The 16,595-nt window shown below is 51.1% G+C and overlaps 4 protein-coding genes across 4 annotated transcripts; 2 read left to right on the plus strand and 2 right to left on the minus strand.

Annotated features, from left to right (window-relative positions):
- Positions 1-664: 664 nt before the first annotated feature.
- PpBr36_06678 (uncharacterized protein) lies at positions 665-3,317 on the minus strand (the record flags this gene model as incomplete). Its single annotated transcript, XM_029893821.1, has 4 exons — positions 665-764; positions 833-965; positions 1,024-2,770; positions 2,877-3,317. The coding sequence occupies 4 exons, from the start codon at positions 3,315-3,317 to the stop codon at positions 665-667; spliced, it is 2,421 nt and encodes an 806-aa protein (XP_029745986.1).
- A 4,773-nt stretch (positions 3,318-8,090) lies between these two features.
- On the plus strand, positions 8,091-9,374 carry PpBr36_06679 (uncharacterized protein; the record flags this gene model as incomplete). The annotated part of the gene is made up of 2 exons (XM_029893822.1): positions 8,091-8,201; positions 8,271-9,374. Coding segments are annotated over 2 exons (1,215 nt in total), but the record flags the coding sequence as incomplete, so codon positions are not given.
- Positions 9,375-10,268: 894 nt separating this feature from the next.
- Positions 10,269-11,848, plus strand: PpBr36_06680 (uncharacterized protein; the record flags this gene model as incomplete). The annotated part of the gene is made up of 2 exons (XM_029893823.1): positions 10,269-10,352; positions 11,582-11,848. 2 exons carry the CDS (start codon positions 10,269-10,271, stop codon positions 11,846-11,848), a joined length of 351 nt encoding a protein of 116 aa, XP_029746329.1.
- A 2,416-nt stretch (positions 11,849-14,264) lies between these two features.
- Positions 14,265-16,595, minus strand: PpBr36_06681 (uncharacterized protein; the record flags this gene model as incomplete). Its single annotated transcript, XM_029893824.1, has 1 exon — positions 14,265-16,595. The coding sequence occupies one exon, from the start codon at positions 16,593-16,595 to the stop codon at positions 14,265-14,267; it is 2,331 nt and encodes a 776-aa protein (XP_029746330.1).

Here is a 16,595-nt window from a genome sequence, read left to right on the forward strand (position 1 = left end):
GAGCCTTATATAGTCGGTTGTCATCTTGACGTTGCATAATTCTTTCTGCGAAAGTCACAGCCTTTTTTTGTTATTCCCAGGCTCTATGTACTAAGCACAACGGATATCCCTCAACAAAAGAGACAAATATGAAAGCACTGACGGTACAGAGCATGAAGCAAGCTGAGTCCCACATAATATATCCCAGCTCATGTGTTACAAACACCGGCCCCAAACCCATGCAAAACAAGAAGACTGATTAGTAAAAGCATTGCGCCTTCCCGACCATCGCGATCCAGTAGTTATTAGCCATTTTTCGGAGAATTATTAATGGAACTGATAGGGTCGAGATTTGCGCTTCGGTGGCTGTGGAGATGATAAACGAGAAGCAAAGAAGCTAGAAGCAAAAAAGGCGAAAAATTGCGGAAAGTGGTATAAGAGAACCGGGGTATGTACGGCAAATAAAGGATAAGACCGGACCATATGCGGTCCCTGCTGTTCAAGTGTGTCGCTGGAAAAAAACAATAGCTTCAAATGACGGTCATCGGCCTCCTGCGCGGCTCCTGGATGACCTCGTGGGTATAAAAGATTGGCGGGATGTGTGTCGCTATTTTGATGTGATTTTGTTGTGAAGTGTCGGTGTCTTTTGAGGATTTTGGGGCGAAGGCGGGCGACCTGCGTGTGTTCAACCACGTCGGTAAACGATTTGGAAAGCATCCACCCATGAGCCGCATGATCCAGCGACACCACAGATGCGGAAACCTCTGGGAGGTACGAGGTGCGTCCTGCAAGCGCTTGGTTAGTCACGTTGCGATTTTCATTTGTCCAGGGTGATAATCGAGGCGCAACTTACGTAGTAAGGGTACCGTTGCCTGCGGTGCCAAACCATGCCGATCGCCTGTTTTGATCGGTCAAGATCTGGATTGCGTCGACCCAGCTTCCAGACTTCACTTTAAAGCCGGCAAGCTGCTCGCCACGGGGAATATCTAATGACAAAACAGTTAGTCTTGTCGAGTACCAGGACTTCAGATTCGTATGACTTACTCAGGTCAAAAGCGTCACCCCCTGGCTTCCCGCCCTTGTTGCCAAACAACTGTCGCGAATCATCGTCATAGACAAACTCTATGCCGTTCAGATAGCTGCCAGAGTAGATGATTATGCGCTTCATGACCCTGTTCTTATTATCGTCGCCCTGACGTGCCGGGGTGCAGACCACCTCATGCTGTTCCGAATCTTCCAGGCTGGATGCACCAACGCGTGGGCTTCTCCAAAATGTCCTTCCGTCGAGCTTGAAGTTGGAATCGACCGCTGCTAGTCGCTTAAAATCTCCAGTTTCGAACCTTCCTCCGCCGAACGAGCGTGCGACCATACGGAACGGAGCCAGCCGCTTGTTGGTTGGGAGCTTGTAACGCAAATCCTTCTCCCGCAGCGTGGTAGAGCGCGTGTCCTTGTCAAAGGTGATAGTTTCGCAGCATTCCTCCTCGCCATCTGCATAAAGCTCGATGTGAGATAGTCCGGCTTGCGAAGTTATCATGACTGAGTCCGGATCGGTTGGCCAGGCCACGACTCCCATATCCGTTGTCATGTTATCCATTGATGTCAAGAAGCAAGGGTGTGTGCGAAGAGTCAAATAATCCAACCAAGTCCATTGACACTCCTCCTTGTCATTGACCGGTCCGCCCTTCTCCTTGGTTCTGGTGCAGAAAGCCTCGCGGGCGACAAAGCTGCGATGTAAACGCACATAGTCGCGAGACATGACTCCCGAAGGTCGATGGGGCAGACCAAACAGATGGCCGACTTCATGGAGATGTGAGCCAATTCCAATGTTGCAAGCTTCCCAGCTGCTGCCGGCTTCCCGACAGTCGTTGGCTACAAGTTTCGAGTCCGTGGGGTTGCAGTCGGTGAAGCAGGCGTCCACTTCCTCGATGCACGTCGGATAGCTCCACAGACAATGCGATCCAAACAAACCCAAGTTTACCTCACCATTGCCGCCACCCAAAGCAGCATGGCCTGTGATGAGTTGGTTAGAAGGGTCCCAGTGGGAGTCTAGGATCAGAGCGGCCACATAGTGCTTTTGTCCTGGTTGCGGTTTGAAGTAGTCCTTGAGAGCGCCCATTGCAATGTCGAACAGACCACCTGGGTTCTTCGCATCCTGGTTTTGCTGGGCGAGGTCGGCGTCACGAATCTCATCGACCGTCTTGTCCATCTCGACAATGTGAACTCTAGCCTCCGATCGCATGGTCCCATTCTCTTGGTCGCGACTGCTGAACGAACCGTGTGTCCATTCCTCCTCGAATCTGAACGACCTGTAGTCTACTACCGCCGCAGGGCGGTGGGGGTCCGCATGCGTCTTCTCCGCCTTGGCATGCAATGCCATTTGCTCGGCAGTGAAAGCTTGCCACAGATAAGCGGCCATTCGGAACTTACGAACGGCAGCATCCAGCCCATTCCCTTCACGCTCAACCCTGTTAGGCACGGAATCGAATGTCCTTGGAGAGTCCTTGGCCACCAAGATAGCCAGTTGCAACGGGGGGCAGTTCGTAGTCGGTACATAGTTGACGGTAATCCATGAAGAATTCAGCTCCCCACGAGTGTGCTTAGAGCTCGTGTAATCGAGCCGAAGTCTGTTGGTACCTGGGAAAAGGGGTACTAAGGCCTTAAAGTGAGATGAGCATACTGGAAACTCGAGAGAGGGCATTTGGTTGTTTTGATAATGCACTGTCACGGTGCCATCGACCAGCTTGCTAGGCTCGCCGACCTCGCCCCTCAGAGTTAGTAGCTTTTGGTGAACCTGTTTCTCGCAGTTAGCACCTTGTATCTATCGAGACTATCCCAGTTGCATACGTATTTGCCGATGCCATGAGTCCAGATCTCTCAGGGATAGAAGGGTTACTAACGAAGGTCCTGTCCTCGATATTCAAGATCCTGGGTGCGTATTTGCCACGCGATGGCCTTTTCGGCGGCGGCGATGTACCAGGCGGGGTCGATACTGACCCGGATCCGGTCCCGTACATGCTGTATCGGTTCGAACCCGATGCGAAGGCGCTGTCGCGCTGGCCGGGCATCGGCGGCCGGGTGGCAATGTTATAAGGTCCGTCATCGTCTCGAACAGTCGGTAAGCTGAGGTTAAGAGCTGGGTCCGACTGCGCGGATATGGACGGAGGAGTTATGGAGCCGCTGGTGGGCGCAGTGCCATTACTAGCAGCATCGGCATCACTCGAAGACTCGCCCGCTGAAGCTGTGTCATGTTCCGGGACCGGGGAGGGCGGTGGCGCCGTCTTGAAGCTGTGCCTCGAAGCTCTCCGGATGCTCTTGAGAGCGCTGAACAGTGGCGCCATTGTTCTCGTGGTGCCCTCCCGTAGCAGACGTCGATTGCGCGACTCCTGCAAGCTTCCTTTGGTTACCTCCTGCTCTCTTCTCGCCAATTAACTGGAACTGGCCCTGATAAAATCGACTGAGGACTAGAAAGAAAATGATTATGGACGGGGCGAAGTTGAGTCGAAGCTGTCTGGCCAAAAATAAAACAGAAAAGACAGGGTGCAGTGTGGAGACAAAACACCCGAAACAATCAGCTATGACGGTGTCAACACAATGCCTTGATTCAGAACCAATGTGCCAGCAGCAAGCAACGAATCAACCACGGTAGCAAGCAATGGGACGAAAGAAACGAGAAGAACCTGCGTAAGGCAGCAAACGAGAGTGATTGGAAGGATTGATGGGACGGAAGTGAGGGAAAAGATTATTCCAGCCCTAGGTGGAGAGGAGTTTTTTTGACTATGAGCTGGCAGAACCACTATCTGCACGAGCGACAGGCTGCGAAAAAAATAAAAAAAAAATCAGACCAAACCAAGATCAGACCAAAGCTTGCATTGACGAGAGTGGATGTAAGCAAGGTAAATTCGGAATAGAGAGGGAAAAAAAAGGATATCCACGTACCTTTGTGATCATGGCGTCGGACGAGATACCAGATATCGATCAGTTGTTAACTAGCACACCCACACAAAACCCCCACTGGCGCTTTTCACAGTAGTCGACTGATGCACGACTGCACACCACCGGGAAACCAACCACACTTCGCAAGCTATCCGCAATAACCGACTGGGCAACGTGCTCCGTAGCGCCGTGTTGCAACCTTGCAAACTGATAAGCCGAGACAACAGGTGAGGGGGTAGGAAGAATGACAAGGAGCTTGTCTTGCTTCTGTTGGAGCTCTCCCCTGGCTGGGGCGGGACAGCTGCAGGCAAGGCGCGCTATTCCAACCCAAAAAGGGCGCCAAAGCACCCACCCTGGCAGGATAGACAGGGGCCGGGCCCAAGACTAACCGGTAATCAAGCAATACCACCGACTGCGAGCGAGGACTCTTGGCGGCACCTTTGGGTGGAGGTTTTTAATGTTAGAATGAGCTTTCGATGACGTAGTTCGTTTCAAATGCTTGCGACACGATGAAATTGCGCTCACAAACAAGCATCCACCCAAGTGGCAGAGGCGGAAAAGGATTAAAGAGCCAAGAACACAGAGACAAAATCACGTACATTCAATCGATAATTTGGTAAAGTCCTTGTGGCCGTTTGTTCCGAAAGCAAAGTCGCCTTGCTCCTCCTGCAAAGAGACCATCGCAGTCCGAGAGGAGGGATGGACGGAAGACTTGCGTGGCAGGATCAGCCGTGAAATACGAAGCAAGAACTCGCTCATTCATCCATCTACAAAGAGAAAGTGGGGATGATTTTCAGCTAGCAGGTTGCATCGTTTGGATAAGGTGGAGACTTAACGAACTTTGCCTTGTGGAGACGCTCGCTCTCAATTTTCTACTCCATAGGGCAGTTCTAGTAGATAAGAGAATGAAATACTTTTTGGTCTACTTTTGCTTTCTCGTTTTCGGAGTTTTAACAAAAACAATGGCGAACACTTAAACCACCCGAAAACGCCCCCTTCTAGGCCCTAGAACTGGTTCTCATCCATCGGTATGATTTGGGTTGACTTTTGTTGGTTATCGTCGTTCATGAGGCGATGACCCGATATCCGATGGATAACCTCCGGCGAGGAACAATATCCCTGCTAGCTCCAATTCCCATTCCATACAATAGTACGTACTAGCTAGGTCTACTGTAAGAGGGTCTTTTCAATGTTCATTGGCAGTGTAAAAACACGCCGTATAAAGTTGCGCCAACTCTACGGCTTTTTATTCCCTTTGCCACAAAGCGCGTGTTCGTCTTTGACTGGCGGGTCTAATGCATGTTTCTTTTGCCCTCACACTGTCTTGATTAATATTAATAACTGCGAGACGGAGTAATGTCATGTAACCAACCCTCAGTGTTATGTACGGAGTGTAGGTGGTGTCAATTACAGTTTTTGGCTTCTGTACGACAACACGACAACCACCTATCGTGGCCTATTTAGCTGCCATCCAGTGGCAAGCTCAGCGCTTGTGAGGGGGAACCCCTCCACATCACGGATGACATCGGGCATCAAATACGAAGCCTGTGCCAACAAATTTTGTGGCAGGTCCTACGGTGATGGTCAATCAATTAGGTTTTGACTAGCTATCCTTTCGACATTATCGGCGTGGGATAGCCACAGATAGCTGTCTGCCTATCCGTCGTCAGTGGCTTGATGTCTGTTCTCGCAAAAGTCAGAGGTTGACAATGCAGGGTATTTATTCACACAGACATGGCTGGCCAGGAGGCTAGACCAGCGGTTGCGAGGAGCGTGCCCTGCTTGCGTGGCATGTGTTCCCTGCCGCCACAACGCATATGGGCATACACCGCATCCGGTACTCCGATTGATACCCCACTGCTATTGAGTTGCATCCGACGAGGCAGACAAGTTTCTGTTTCGTGATGGCGGCTTTGAGTATGAAAGTGCTCCGCAGATCCGTCTTGGGCACTGGCAAACGATGCGGTATCATATTTATTTCGATTGCACAAAGTCGACATGCTCTGTGTAACATGCGATCCAATGCTTGATATTTATGCATCACGGAGAAGCGTGGGATGTTGAGCCGCAACTTTGGGAGACTTGAGAGACTACAGTAGACTAAGATATAGTCGCCTGTCAATGTTCACGAGAAATGTCCACAAAAAAGGTTTGGCGGTTACCGCACTGGCGGTTATTGCTAATAACCTGCGGCGGTGAGCTTGTTTGATGGATAGTTCGGCAGCGTCTCTGCCAATTTTGGCATCCACTCCTCATAGAAGATCTCGATTCCGGACAGCGGCAGGGCTTCGGAGCGCCGTAATTTCCAGCATGGTCAACGGCTATTGATTAGGAGATTTACTTACTGTATAGGGAAGTGCCTAGTGTGTGGGTCAGTGGAGAGATCTCCAAAGCCGTCCCAAACAACATCGGAAACATGAAGAAGAAACCTAGCCCGTTGTATCCTTGGCATCGAAAAGGCAGTGATCAGCCTGGTAATTACCCCGAAAAAACTGCGTTCATATTGCCGATTATCGATAGCATTCCATCCCAACCAACTCGGGCAACTCCAGGGTAACCCCAGTCATATGTTCCTCACTAGAAACTACTTTTTCCATAGCAACCAACCCAAGCCCTGGAATTGACGGTAATCATCATGGGAGTACTGGACAGGGATTGTAATTACATCGAATGTCCTCAACGTTGGAAATCCAATTTGTTGGGTACAGATTCTAACCATCATTTGGAATAATTGAACTACGGGCGGCAAGATCTTTAACAGAATATTGTGTGCATCCATAAGCCTTCTTGACGAGGCTGAGAAGACCATCTGTGTCTATATCCGCCTAAGGGTAGATAGGAGCTGTGATTATTATGTGCAGACGACAATCCTGCTGCTGTGTACCGCCTCACTCACCTTAACTCATTGGTCAGTTGGTCAGTTTATTGTGGGTTGGCTGACCTCTGATTTTGAGCAACTGTAAGCTGTGCCCGCACGATTGCCTCAAAAGGTCTGAGAGCACGTTTTCTGCGAAGCTCGTCTATTAGGGCGGCTCCTCCGGCTTAACCACTAGGAGAGAACTTGAAATACAGTACTTTGACCAGCATGTTACGAAATCCGTTCTGGATGCAATCATCGTGGCTCTTCTCAGCCAGCTGGCAGTATCGATCTTGAAGAATAACAAGGAGTGTACCTAGGTCCATTTGCTTGTGGAAGCTTGAGAACAAACAAACATTCTGGGTACAGCTGACTCAAGCATAACTGCAATTTGATCCAACAATGCTCTATCTCTCTCACTCACTCACTCACACACACACCATGTTGATCACGACAATAGGCATCTCACATCCAAGTCCTCGGCTCCCCAATCGAACGGAACAAAATTCGTAGGCTTGCATGTAAATAGGTGAATTATGGTATGTATTTCAGTCGAGTTGCTAAGTAGCCCTGAGATTGCATTGACGGGCTAGAGTGTGCAAGGCAACTTGATTGGCATGTGGCAGTCATGATTGCCAGGCAAGCCAGGCTGGCTTCCTTGCTTTCCTCCCATCCATGCCAGCTTACCCCTCTTGGCAAGAAGGTAGAAGGTAAGGCACAGGCGCCACAAGTCAATGGCACGCTTGCGGCGTCAGAGCCCTCTCACGGACTTTGATCTTGGGGTCCCAGTCCCAAGCCGGTTTCCACAGGAATGACAAGATTCCAATCAGGACTTGCAGAATAGGTACCATCTCCACCCAGCCGACCACGCACATCCCTTCCTTGCTTCCCCATTTGCCTGGACAACATGGCATGCAGTAACCTCCATTCACTGATGCGACCCAACCAATCTCTTTTGTACAATATTTTCGCGCCCCTCTTCACGATCGTTTTCCGAGACTGCACGCACTATCACATACTGCTGCTTATCTACCTTAATCGACGCAACTGAGTAATACAAGGGAATTGGGTTTGCCATTTGAAAAAAAGTTTGCCTGTTTCTCATCAATTGAATCATTCATCACCTGCAGCTTAAGCTTAGCTCCGTCTCTTCATACGCCGCGCCAATAGGCGCCCTGTAAGAGGTCCGAGTCCACCCAATCACCTTGTGGCTCTGTCCAGTTTCCTCGCCAACCCAAGTTTGTGAAGCGAACTTCACCGGGCCCTTGGAATCCCACCACCACCACCACCAACGAACACACCTTCAACCCAAAGCACATAGTCGATATTGACCGGCTCCATGTCCAGAGGCCATAAAATGACCACAATTGTTTCTAAACGACAATCGGATGCAGTGGCCGACAAAGTCCTCAGGAGGGCCGAGCTTGGCAAGGTGCGTCTGTTCTCTCGGGACTCTTGTCCGGATTTCGAATGACTGACAGTCTCCTTCTCAATCGTACAGATTGCCTCGAAACTGCAAAATCGACTTGCACTGGCCAAATTCAAGACTACCCATGGACTGGAAGACCTCACACTCGACAGCCTCGAGCCTAAATTCGAGGAGGAGCGTAGGAGGAGACAACAGATGCTCGAGAGCGACGTCCTCTCCGACTCCTCATCAAGTGCCTCAGATCTGCCTTACCCATCGAGGACGCTAATGAGTTCTCCGTTCAAAGCCGCCCCAATATTTTCCGATGCAATCGGTTCCAGCAACGGCAGCAGTGCCGGCTATCATCGCAAACGCACGTATAAGATGGCATCGTTTGACCATGCCGCATCCAGCCCGAGCAAGCGCTTCCGGTCCTCGCCAACACCGCATCGGTCTTCTTTTGGCACACACGGCTTTGACGTCTTGCATCACGGTAACAGCAGCGCGGCATGGAGGGAACAGCATCTATTGGCGCAGTCTTCGCCCATCAAGCCTAAGCGACAGCAGCACTTCACCACCTCGACCGGACCAGATGTCGCACTCTTTAAGGGCTCGCATCGTATCTCCGAAGCCCTAGCAACATCACCGCCGCCGCAGAACTTTGCAGCTTTGTCAGACGACGATGACGATCTACTTCCGGCACATTCGTTCATGCGACCCGGTGGCTCCAAACACTCGCGTGCAGCATCGCCGCCACGGACACCGCCAATGCGCAACAGGTCGCTTAATCGCAAGTCTAGGGAAGCCAACAACATGTTCGGCAACGACATGCTGAAGAACGGCAACGAGAAGACTGGCGAAGAAGGCGCGGACCTTCTACTCTACCTAGCGGCCTCTCCATCTCCGGCAAATCCAGGCACCAAACGCATCAACCGAATGGACCCGCCATTAACACCACCGCCCAAGTCAGCCAGCCTGGCAGGCGCACTCGCCCTGCCGTCTTCCATGATGACCACACCAGGCGGAGGTTCCTTATTCCCCGCAACGCCGTCGCAGACCTTTGACTTTGCGGACTTTGTCAACATTACGCCCAGTCCAGCACCAACGCAAAAGGCATGGCGAACTCCTGTGGTGCTGGGTGGGGGGAGGACCCCTTTGAGCGTGACGCGTAAACGTCTCACGTTTGACGACTGTTGACAAGCGTCTGTCTGGTCTCTGCATATCTGACCCTCTCTATGTTGATCTCGTCTGGCTGGTACTCTAGTCCGTCGGACTCGATTCATCCCCACCCGATCTTTTACGTGTCAAATGATTACTGGCAATGACCAATACCCACCAAGCCTGAGATCACTCGGCAGGTTTTTGTCTCATGCTTCACAGAGTATATGCTCCAGCCACTGTGCTGCTATCGAAGCAGTCACTCACCACATCATTCCTGTCTTTATGTTTGCTATCTTTTTCACCATGGTGTCCATGGTGTTCATCCGGCATTGTTCAGCGATCTCTGTTGTTTTCCTCTATCACTGGTTTCTTTTTTTTTTTTTTTTCCTCTCTTCTCTTTTAACTCTTTTCTTTTTGCATTGCACCTGCAGCAAAGCTACTTTGGAATCAATGGGTCCTCATTCGGGTCTGGTAAAGCAGGGAGTCGGGGGGAGTTTGGCTGTGAGGGTATTTTGTTGCGTTTAATTGGTCGTCGCGCACGCGAGTTTAATCGCGGATTATTTTTCACTCAACCGCGATTTTTCGTGTCGATGGGGAAACCCGCGTCATTTGCGCGTTGATTCATGGTGTAATTTCCAGGCGATAGACCAATCAGATCTGTTCAAAACTTGCATAACCAGGCCAAGTGAGATGATGCATTAATATTGATATGCTATTATTAAATACTGTACAACGTCATCTGTACACAAGGTACGTACCGAGCTACCTTGGTACGTACCGAGCTACCTTGGTACGTACCGAGCTACCTTGGTACGTACCGCATCACAGTAGCCAAGTAATTACAGATAGGGATAATTATGGGCAAGGGTCTAGCCTCTCAAGCCTCTCTCTTGACTATCACGCAGCCATCTCGTCGTAATTTTACGCAAGATGAACAAGGATAGGCAGTCTGACAACGAGTGGCTGAGCTTTTTCCAACGCTTGTACCACTTCAAAGCGGCACACCACGGGTTTGTAAGTTGAAAAGGGGAGAAAATGCCAAGCAAGCATTTTTTTACAATAGAAACGACTCACCATAGTCTTTTTTTTTCTTCTTCTTCTTCTTTATCTCTGCCAGTTATCTGAGTGGAAATTGATTGGGTGCGTCCAGAATGAGTTCATTTCGCGGGCAAACAACTTGTCAAGCAATTATTGCGGGTCTCCCTGCATAGGAGTGACCAGACTGCCGGCTGCTAACTAATACATCTCTCTTTCCCTCTCCTCCGCTAACAACACTATACAAAACTTGCCTGGTAATTACGCATATGTACTTTTCTTTAATACTTGAATTGGGTATTACCTCTTCAAGGGTGGCTTCTATTGAAGATAGATGGGACGTTTGGCTGTGGCAGTGTGGCAACGAACCAACTCGAAGCCATGGGTGGGGAGTTCCGCACTGGTTCGCTACTTGCGGACGGGGCAGATGTTATTTCTATTTTACTTGTGCCGCAATATATATATATATATATAAACAACAGGCATGCAGGGCCAGCCAACTGCTCTTCTTGCTTTTTTTTTTTTTTTTTTTTTTTTTTTTTTTGGAGAAATATTACAGAAGAAAAACCACCGACATTTGATCATTAGGTCTTTGCTCTTCTTTTTGCCAGATTTGAACATGTGTTCTAATCGTCGAATCGACATGGATACACTTCAAGGCTGTGCAAGGCTCAGTGGAGCATCTACCCTGCCTGTATACCCGGACGCTTATCGAGGCACTTGTGCAGGTAGCCAGGAGCCTGGCCTGTATTACTACTTCTGACTTCCCTCTTGCCTAGACTACGTTAGGTATCCGGCGGTTTAGTAAATTCCTCGAGCGCCAAGTGGCATTATATATGTGCAAAATGGGACTCCTTGCACCACAGAGGTCGAGATGTATACCTCCCTTTTTCGAATGAAAACTTCCGCAGCTTGCATACCTAGGTAGTTATAACACGCATGCGACCGACCTTGCTCATGAATAATAACAACAAGTTCCAGAGGACCGAGACTTGATCCCCTAATTGATATCTTGCAGTTTTATATTAAACATCAGCTTCGTCCAAGGTAGGAGGGGAAAAAAAAATGTTATCTGCTACATTTCTCTCCCTTACAATGTTACTGTTTGCCTTTGGGGGCGCCATACCCATACCCCCTCCATCTTCTTCATCATCGCACCTAACATCACCGGAACTAGTCATCCCAGACCAGGAATGGCATGAATCCAGACCGACAGCCATGATCCGCAAACGGGCACCGTCGCCATGGCAATGGGGCTGGCCCTTTTCCTCGGCGTCATGGTCGTCAAGGCAGTCACAGCCATACAAGGCATCAACGCGGTGGTCGCCGTCGAATTGGGGACTCTGGGGACAAAAGTCAAGCAGGCACGGTGGCGCGTCCTCGGGAGGAGGTCCTGCCAAAGATCAACGGCAACCACCACTTGGTGGCGGCCTCACACAGCCGGTGAAGAACTCAGCGGCTCCCCTCCTGTATAACTCCCCCGCGCCGAGCATCAAGCGGAAACCTGTCCCCGTGGGTTATCCACCCCAGTCCAATCAATTACCAGCCTCGGCAAACCCTCAGCCCCAAAGCAATTCAGTGCCAGCGTCTCTCAGGCCGGGCTCCTCGTCTGGCAATCCATCCAAGACAAACTTAGGGAACTCCAGGCTAGGAGAGCCTGAATTACATTTGGCCTCGACAAATTCACAGCAAGACCATCACAGACCTCATAGTCCAGTGCCAGCGACTCTCAGGCCCGGCTCCTCGTCTGGCAATCCACACACGACAAACTTAGAAAACTCTAGGCTAGGAGAGCCCGAATCACGTTTGGCCCCGGCAAATTCACATCAAGGGAATTACATAGCTTATAGTCCAGTGCCAGCGTCTCTCAGGCCCGGCTCCTCGTCTGGCAATCCATCCAAGACAAATTTAGGGAACTCCAGGCTAGAAGAGCCTGAATTACATTTGGCCCAGGCAAATCCACAGCAAGAGGATCGCAGACCTCATAGTCCAGTGCCAGCGTCTCTAAGGCCCGGCTCCTCGTCTGGCAGTCCATCTAAGACACATTTAAGGAACTCTAGGGCAGGGGAGCCCCAATCATCGCAGAAATCTACTGTCAACTCAACCCCACAGTCCTTGTCATTAAAATCACCTCCATCTTCGTCATCTTCCTCTACTCAGTCGTCCCCTCCGCCTTCAAAAGTCCCAGAGACGCCCAAGTTAGCAGAGAAACAGGTTACTACAGAATCCCCTTCGACACCACCGCCACCAGCTTCGGCAGTGACCAATTCACTTGCATCTAGCAACAGAGGCAGCCAGTCATCCCCTCGTGAATCTTCATCATCACCTTCGTCTCCAACTAAAAAGTCACCTAGTTTTGGAGATTTTCTGGATCAGGTTGGCAATACAGGGGTTTTTTTCGTGGATCCAAACAAAAAGAATCCGTCATGGCATCTTTGAACCCACAAACGATTGAGATCCTTGTTGGGTTTTTGTTTACACCTCGGAGGTGCTCACCACGTGGAACTACGTACCCGGGTACACTGACCGTGGGACTGATTCATCGAAACAAAAGCAATGCAGACGAAACGGTAGCGCATTATTCGTTTATCCGGTTGTTTGTCCTTGTCCAATGGTGCAGTTATGCTGATTTTTTCTCAGTTTTCCAAACAGTTTATAACAAACGTATACTGTTGTTCAGAAGAGTCTGGCCAAGAAAGGTCTGTGTGAAGAGAGGCGTGGGCGTTTCGGCTACTTGCTTACCTTGTGGAGTTTGAGGCGCAAGTTATACATGGATCTCTGAGAATGAATATATATGGATATGGATAACCCCTTTTTAATGGATGCCAGCCGGTGACTGGGTAGATGATGCTCAGGACGAACAAACCCCGATAGAAAAAAAAAAGAAAAGCAAACGACTGTCATTGGGCCGAGCATGTGACTCACAGCAGTGGGAAGGAGTTGGGCGTCCAGGTGTCATGATCGTAGACTGGGTAGCTTTTTTGGCAGCGTCGAGTCTCCCTCCTATATACCAGAGCCTAAATTCCGATTATGCAATGGCCGTACCCAAATTAGGAGGGTCCATTGCTCCATTGACACCAGTCTTCCATCATGTCTGATGTGTTGTATTATGAAAACAAACAATCAACGAAAAGATGCACTCAGTTTCATATGTAGTAAAAATAAATAAATAGCGAGCGTCAGCCCATCGTCGTAGGGGTATATCTTTTCTTATGTACACAGACATGTATCTCATCCACATTTCCCGGCATTTCAATACAAATATTTTCCTCTTACTCCCATTTTGCTCCTGATCTCACGACGAAAGCATAAGGATGATGAACAAAATGAAAAAAAAAGAAAAATGAAAAAAAGAAGAAAAAAAAGACAACAGAACGAGGAACAAAAGAATTGTCCTCTACTAGCGCACCATATTATGAATTGATGATAGACCAAGGCCTTTATAAGGGAACGAAATCCCCCTAGAAAGACATCCATAGAAAGACAGCTTTTGATTTTGGTGAATTTGTGGTAGGAGTGACGCTTCGCTTGGCTGGTATATGCTAGCCGTCTTATGTATGCGAGTCAGGTATGAAAACAATGGATGTATGCGCTACCGTAATGTGCTCTCAAACTGGGTGGTGGGAACTATGTGGCCGGTATGTGCCGTGCTGACTTGGGCAAGATTGGTAGGCAGAAGTGATAAAGAGTGACTTTAGGAATGTTACAAGAGGAAAATGGGATGGGGGAAAAAGATAACAGCCTCCCATACCAAGTTCTAAATTGGCTGAAATGAAGCCGAAAAAAAGTCATTCAACAAGAAACTAATCCGTATCTCCGAGCCTCGTACATTGGGCGACGCAATGGTTGCCCACACCGTCCAAGCATGGCATGTGCTCAGAGTCGACCAACTCACATCGCCTTTCCAACGCCATTGCTGGCATTGCTGGGAGACCGCCTTGAGTTGATGCCTTGCGTAGGCGATTCTCCCCTAAGCATGCCGGGCAGGTCTTGACGACTGCTGCCCGGACCGATGTCGGGACCCGGGTCGCTCCAGTCACCCATGCTCACGCCGCTTGAGTATTTTGATGTGAAGCTCTCGGATCTTTGGTGAACGGACCGAGGTGGCTTGATGGCGCTTCCCGACGTGGTGCTGCTGAACCATGGGCCGTCGCTGCCGAGCGTGCCGGCATTGCTGCCTGGGCTGCGACCAAGGAGCTCTGGCCGTTCGAGGTCGAAGGGGTCGGATCGGAACTTGTTACGTCTCGTCTCGAAGCTGTCTACGCTGTTTACAGACTCGCGCTGGTAAAAGCTGTCTAGCCTCCCGATAGACGAGCCACGAGAACGACGGACTTTCTCAACATAGGTGGATGGCTTGGTGGCGGCTGCTGCGGGTATTTGGTTGGCGTCGGAGAAGGGATCACTATTGCTGCCACCACCACCAGCACCACCTGGTTTTAGTGGTGCTGGCTTTGCACTCTGATGTGGTAGAGCATTCGAGTCGGCGAAGGGGTCATCACCGCCGCCGTTGCTGTTATTGAAGCTTAGGCCCAGATTACCAAGGAAGTGATCGGTAGAAGACGCGCTGCCATTTCGGCTGGCCCTCTTCTTTTGCGCCTCACGCTGAAGCTCACGATCGTCCATACCCAGGAGGGTGAGGAAGTCTGGCTGTGCGGATACGTTGCCGGCAGTCATTGGAGCCTTCTTTTCCTGCGCATTGCCGAACGGATCCCGACTATCCTCCTTCTTGTCTCGCTTGAACACGCCCGCCGCAGCCGCTCCTCCCCACCAACCCTTGCCACCTCCACGTACACGACGTGAAGCGTTGCTGCTCGATCTCGACAGGGTAGGGCTGGTGTTCTCCATGAACTGCGAGTTTCCGCGGTTCATGTTGACGCCTCCACTCGAACCGTTCCCGCGGGAGACGAAAGAGTTGACGCGGTCCTTGAACTTGGCAAGGCCATATGCAACAGATGCCTTGAATTTCTCGGTTCGAGGCGTCGGACCAATACTGCCGCGGTTGATAACATATGATTTCTCGGCAGGGAAGCCCGGGCCCGTTCCGGTCGACAACGGGGTGAGCAGCGTGCTTCTCCTCTTCTTCAGCTGCCTCTTCCTAAAGAACCAGATCAAGAAGGCGATCAGACTGATCAGGATTACGCCACCGATCACTCCTCCAGCAACCGCTATGGTCATCTTGCCACCGTCCCCGTCGTTGCCATTGGCCGGCACTGCGCTGACTGGTGGATTGTTGCTGATGCCGGCGCCCGAACCAACACCGGTCCCGCTGCCAGAGTTGGTAGCACCGCCATCTGTCGGCCTAGCAGTGCCAATTGTAGTAATCGCAGGCGTCGCACCGCCGCCTGAGGACGGTGTCGGTTCGGCAGCTATGGGCACGGGAGGGGTTCCCGGCGCGGCTGGGGTGCTTGTTACGTCTGCCGCAGGCGCAGACGTTGGCCTCGGCTGCTGTGGTGTGGCGGTGGCTGCTGGGTCTCTAGGATCAGCTTCTAAGCTTTGTGCAGGTTGTGGTGCTTGCAATGCAGATGATGATACAGCTGAAGTGGCGACACCGCCTCCGATGACAGAGAAACTAGCTATTGGTGGGCTGCCAGCCGACGCGGGTGGCGCTGCAGCTGGGGGAGAGCTCTGTACTGCAGGCAGTGGCGTGCTGGCCACGGCCCCAGACCCAGCCCGATCGCCGCTATTATTTACTCCTTCTTCAACTGGAGTGGGTTGTTGAAGAACTGGTTGGGCTAGGACAGGGTTTGATTGTGCAGGAGAAGCAGCGGAGGAAGTGACTGCGGGCGCAGCAGCTGGCGGCGCAACAGATGCAGAGGACGAGACAGGAGCGGGGGCAGGGGCAGCGAGAGCGGGAGGAGGGACTTCCGTCGGCGGCGTCGACCGCGGCGGCTCCGGCGTTGATACAGGCGGTGTCTCTGTAGAGGCTGGTGGAGGAGGCGGAGGCGGGGTTGGTGTGGTGCTGGTGCTGAGGGTGGTCTGGGCTGGGGGTGGTGGCGATGGAGAGTGTGTCGTACTGAATGATGCAACACTCGAATTCCTAGCCCGCGTCCGCGAGGGCGCGGCTGAAGCCCGGCCTCCGTTGTTGTTATTGTTGTTGTTGGCCCCTCCCCGATTCGCCCCACGATTGTTGCCGTTGTTGCCATTGGCCTTAGGAATCGCGGTACACCTCTTCCCCCCGATGCTGGTGAAGAAGGCACCTGAGGGCAAATTTTGGTTTGACAT

This window comes from Pyricularia pennisetigena, assembly GCF_004337985.1.
Source record: "Pyricularia pennisetigena strain Br36 chromosome 4 map unlocalized Pyricularia_pennisetigena_Br36_Scf_6, whole genome shotgun sequence".
NCBI classification, from domain to species: domain Eukaryota; kingdom Fungi; phylum Ascomycota; class Sordariomycetes; order Magnaporthales; family Pyriculariaceae; genus Pyricularia; species Pyricularia pennisetigena.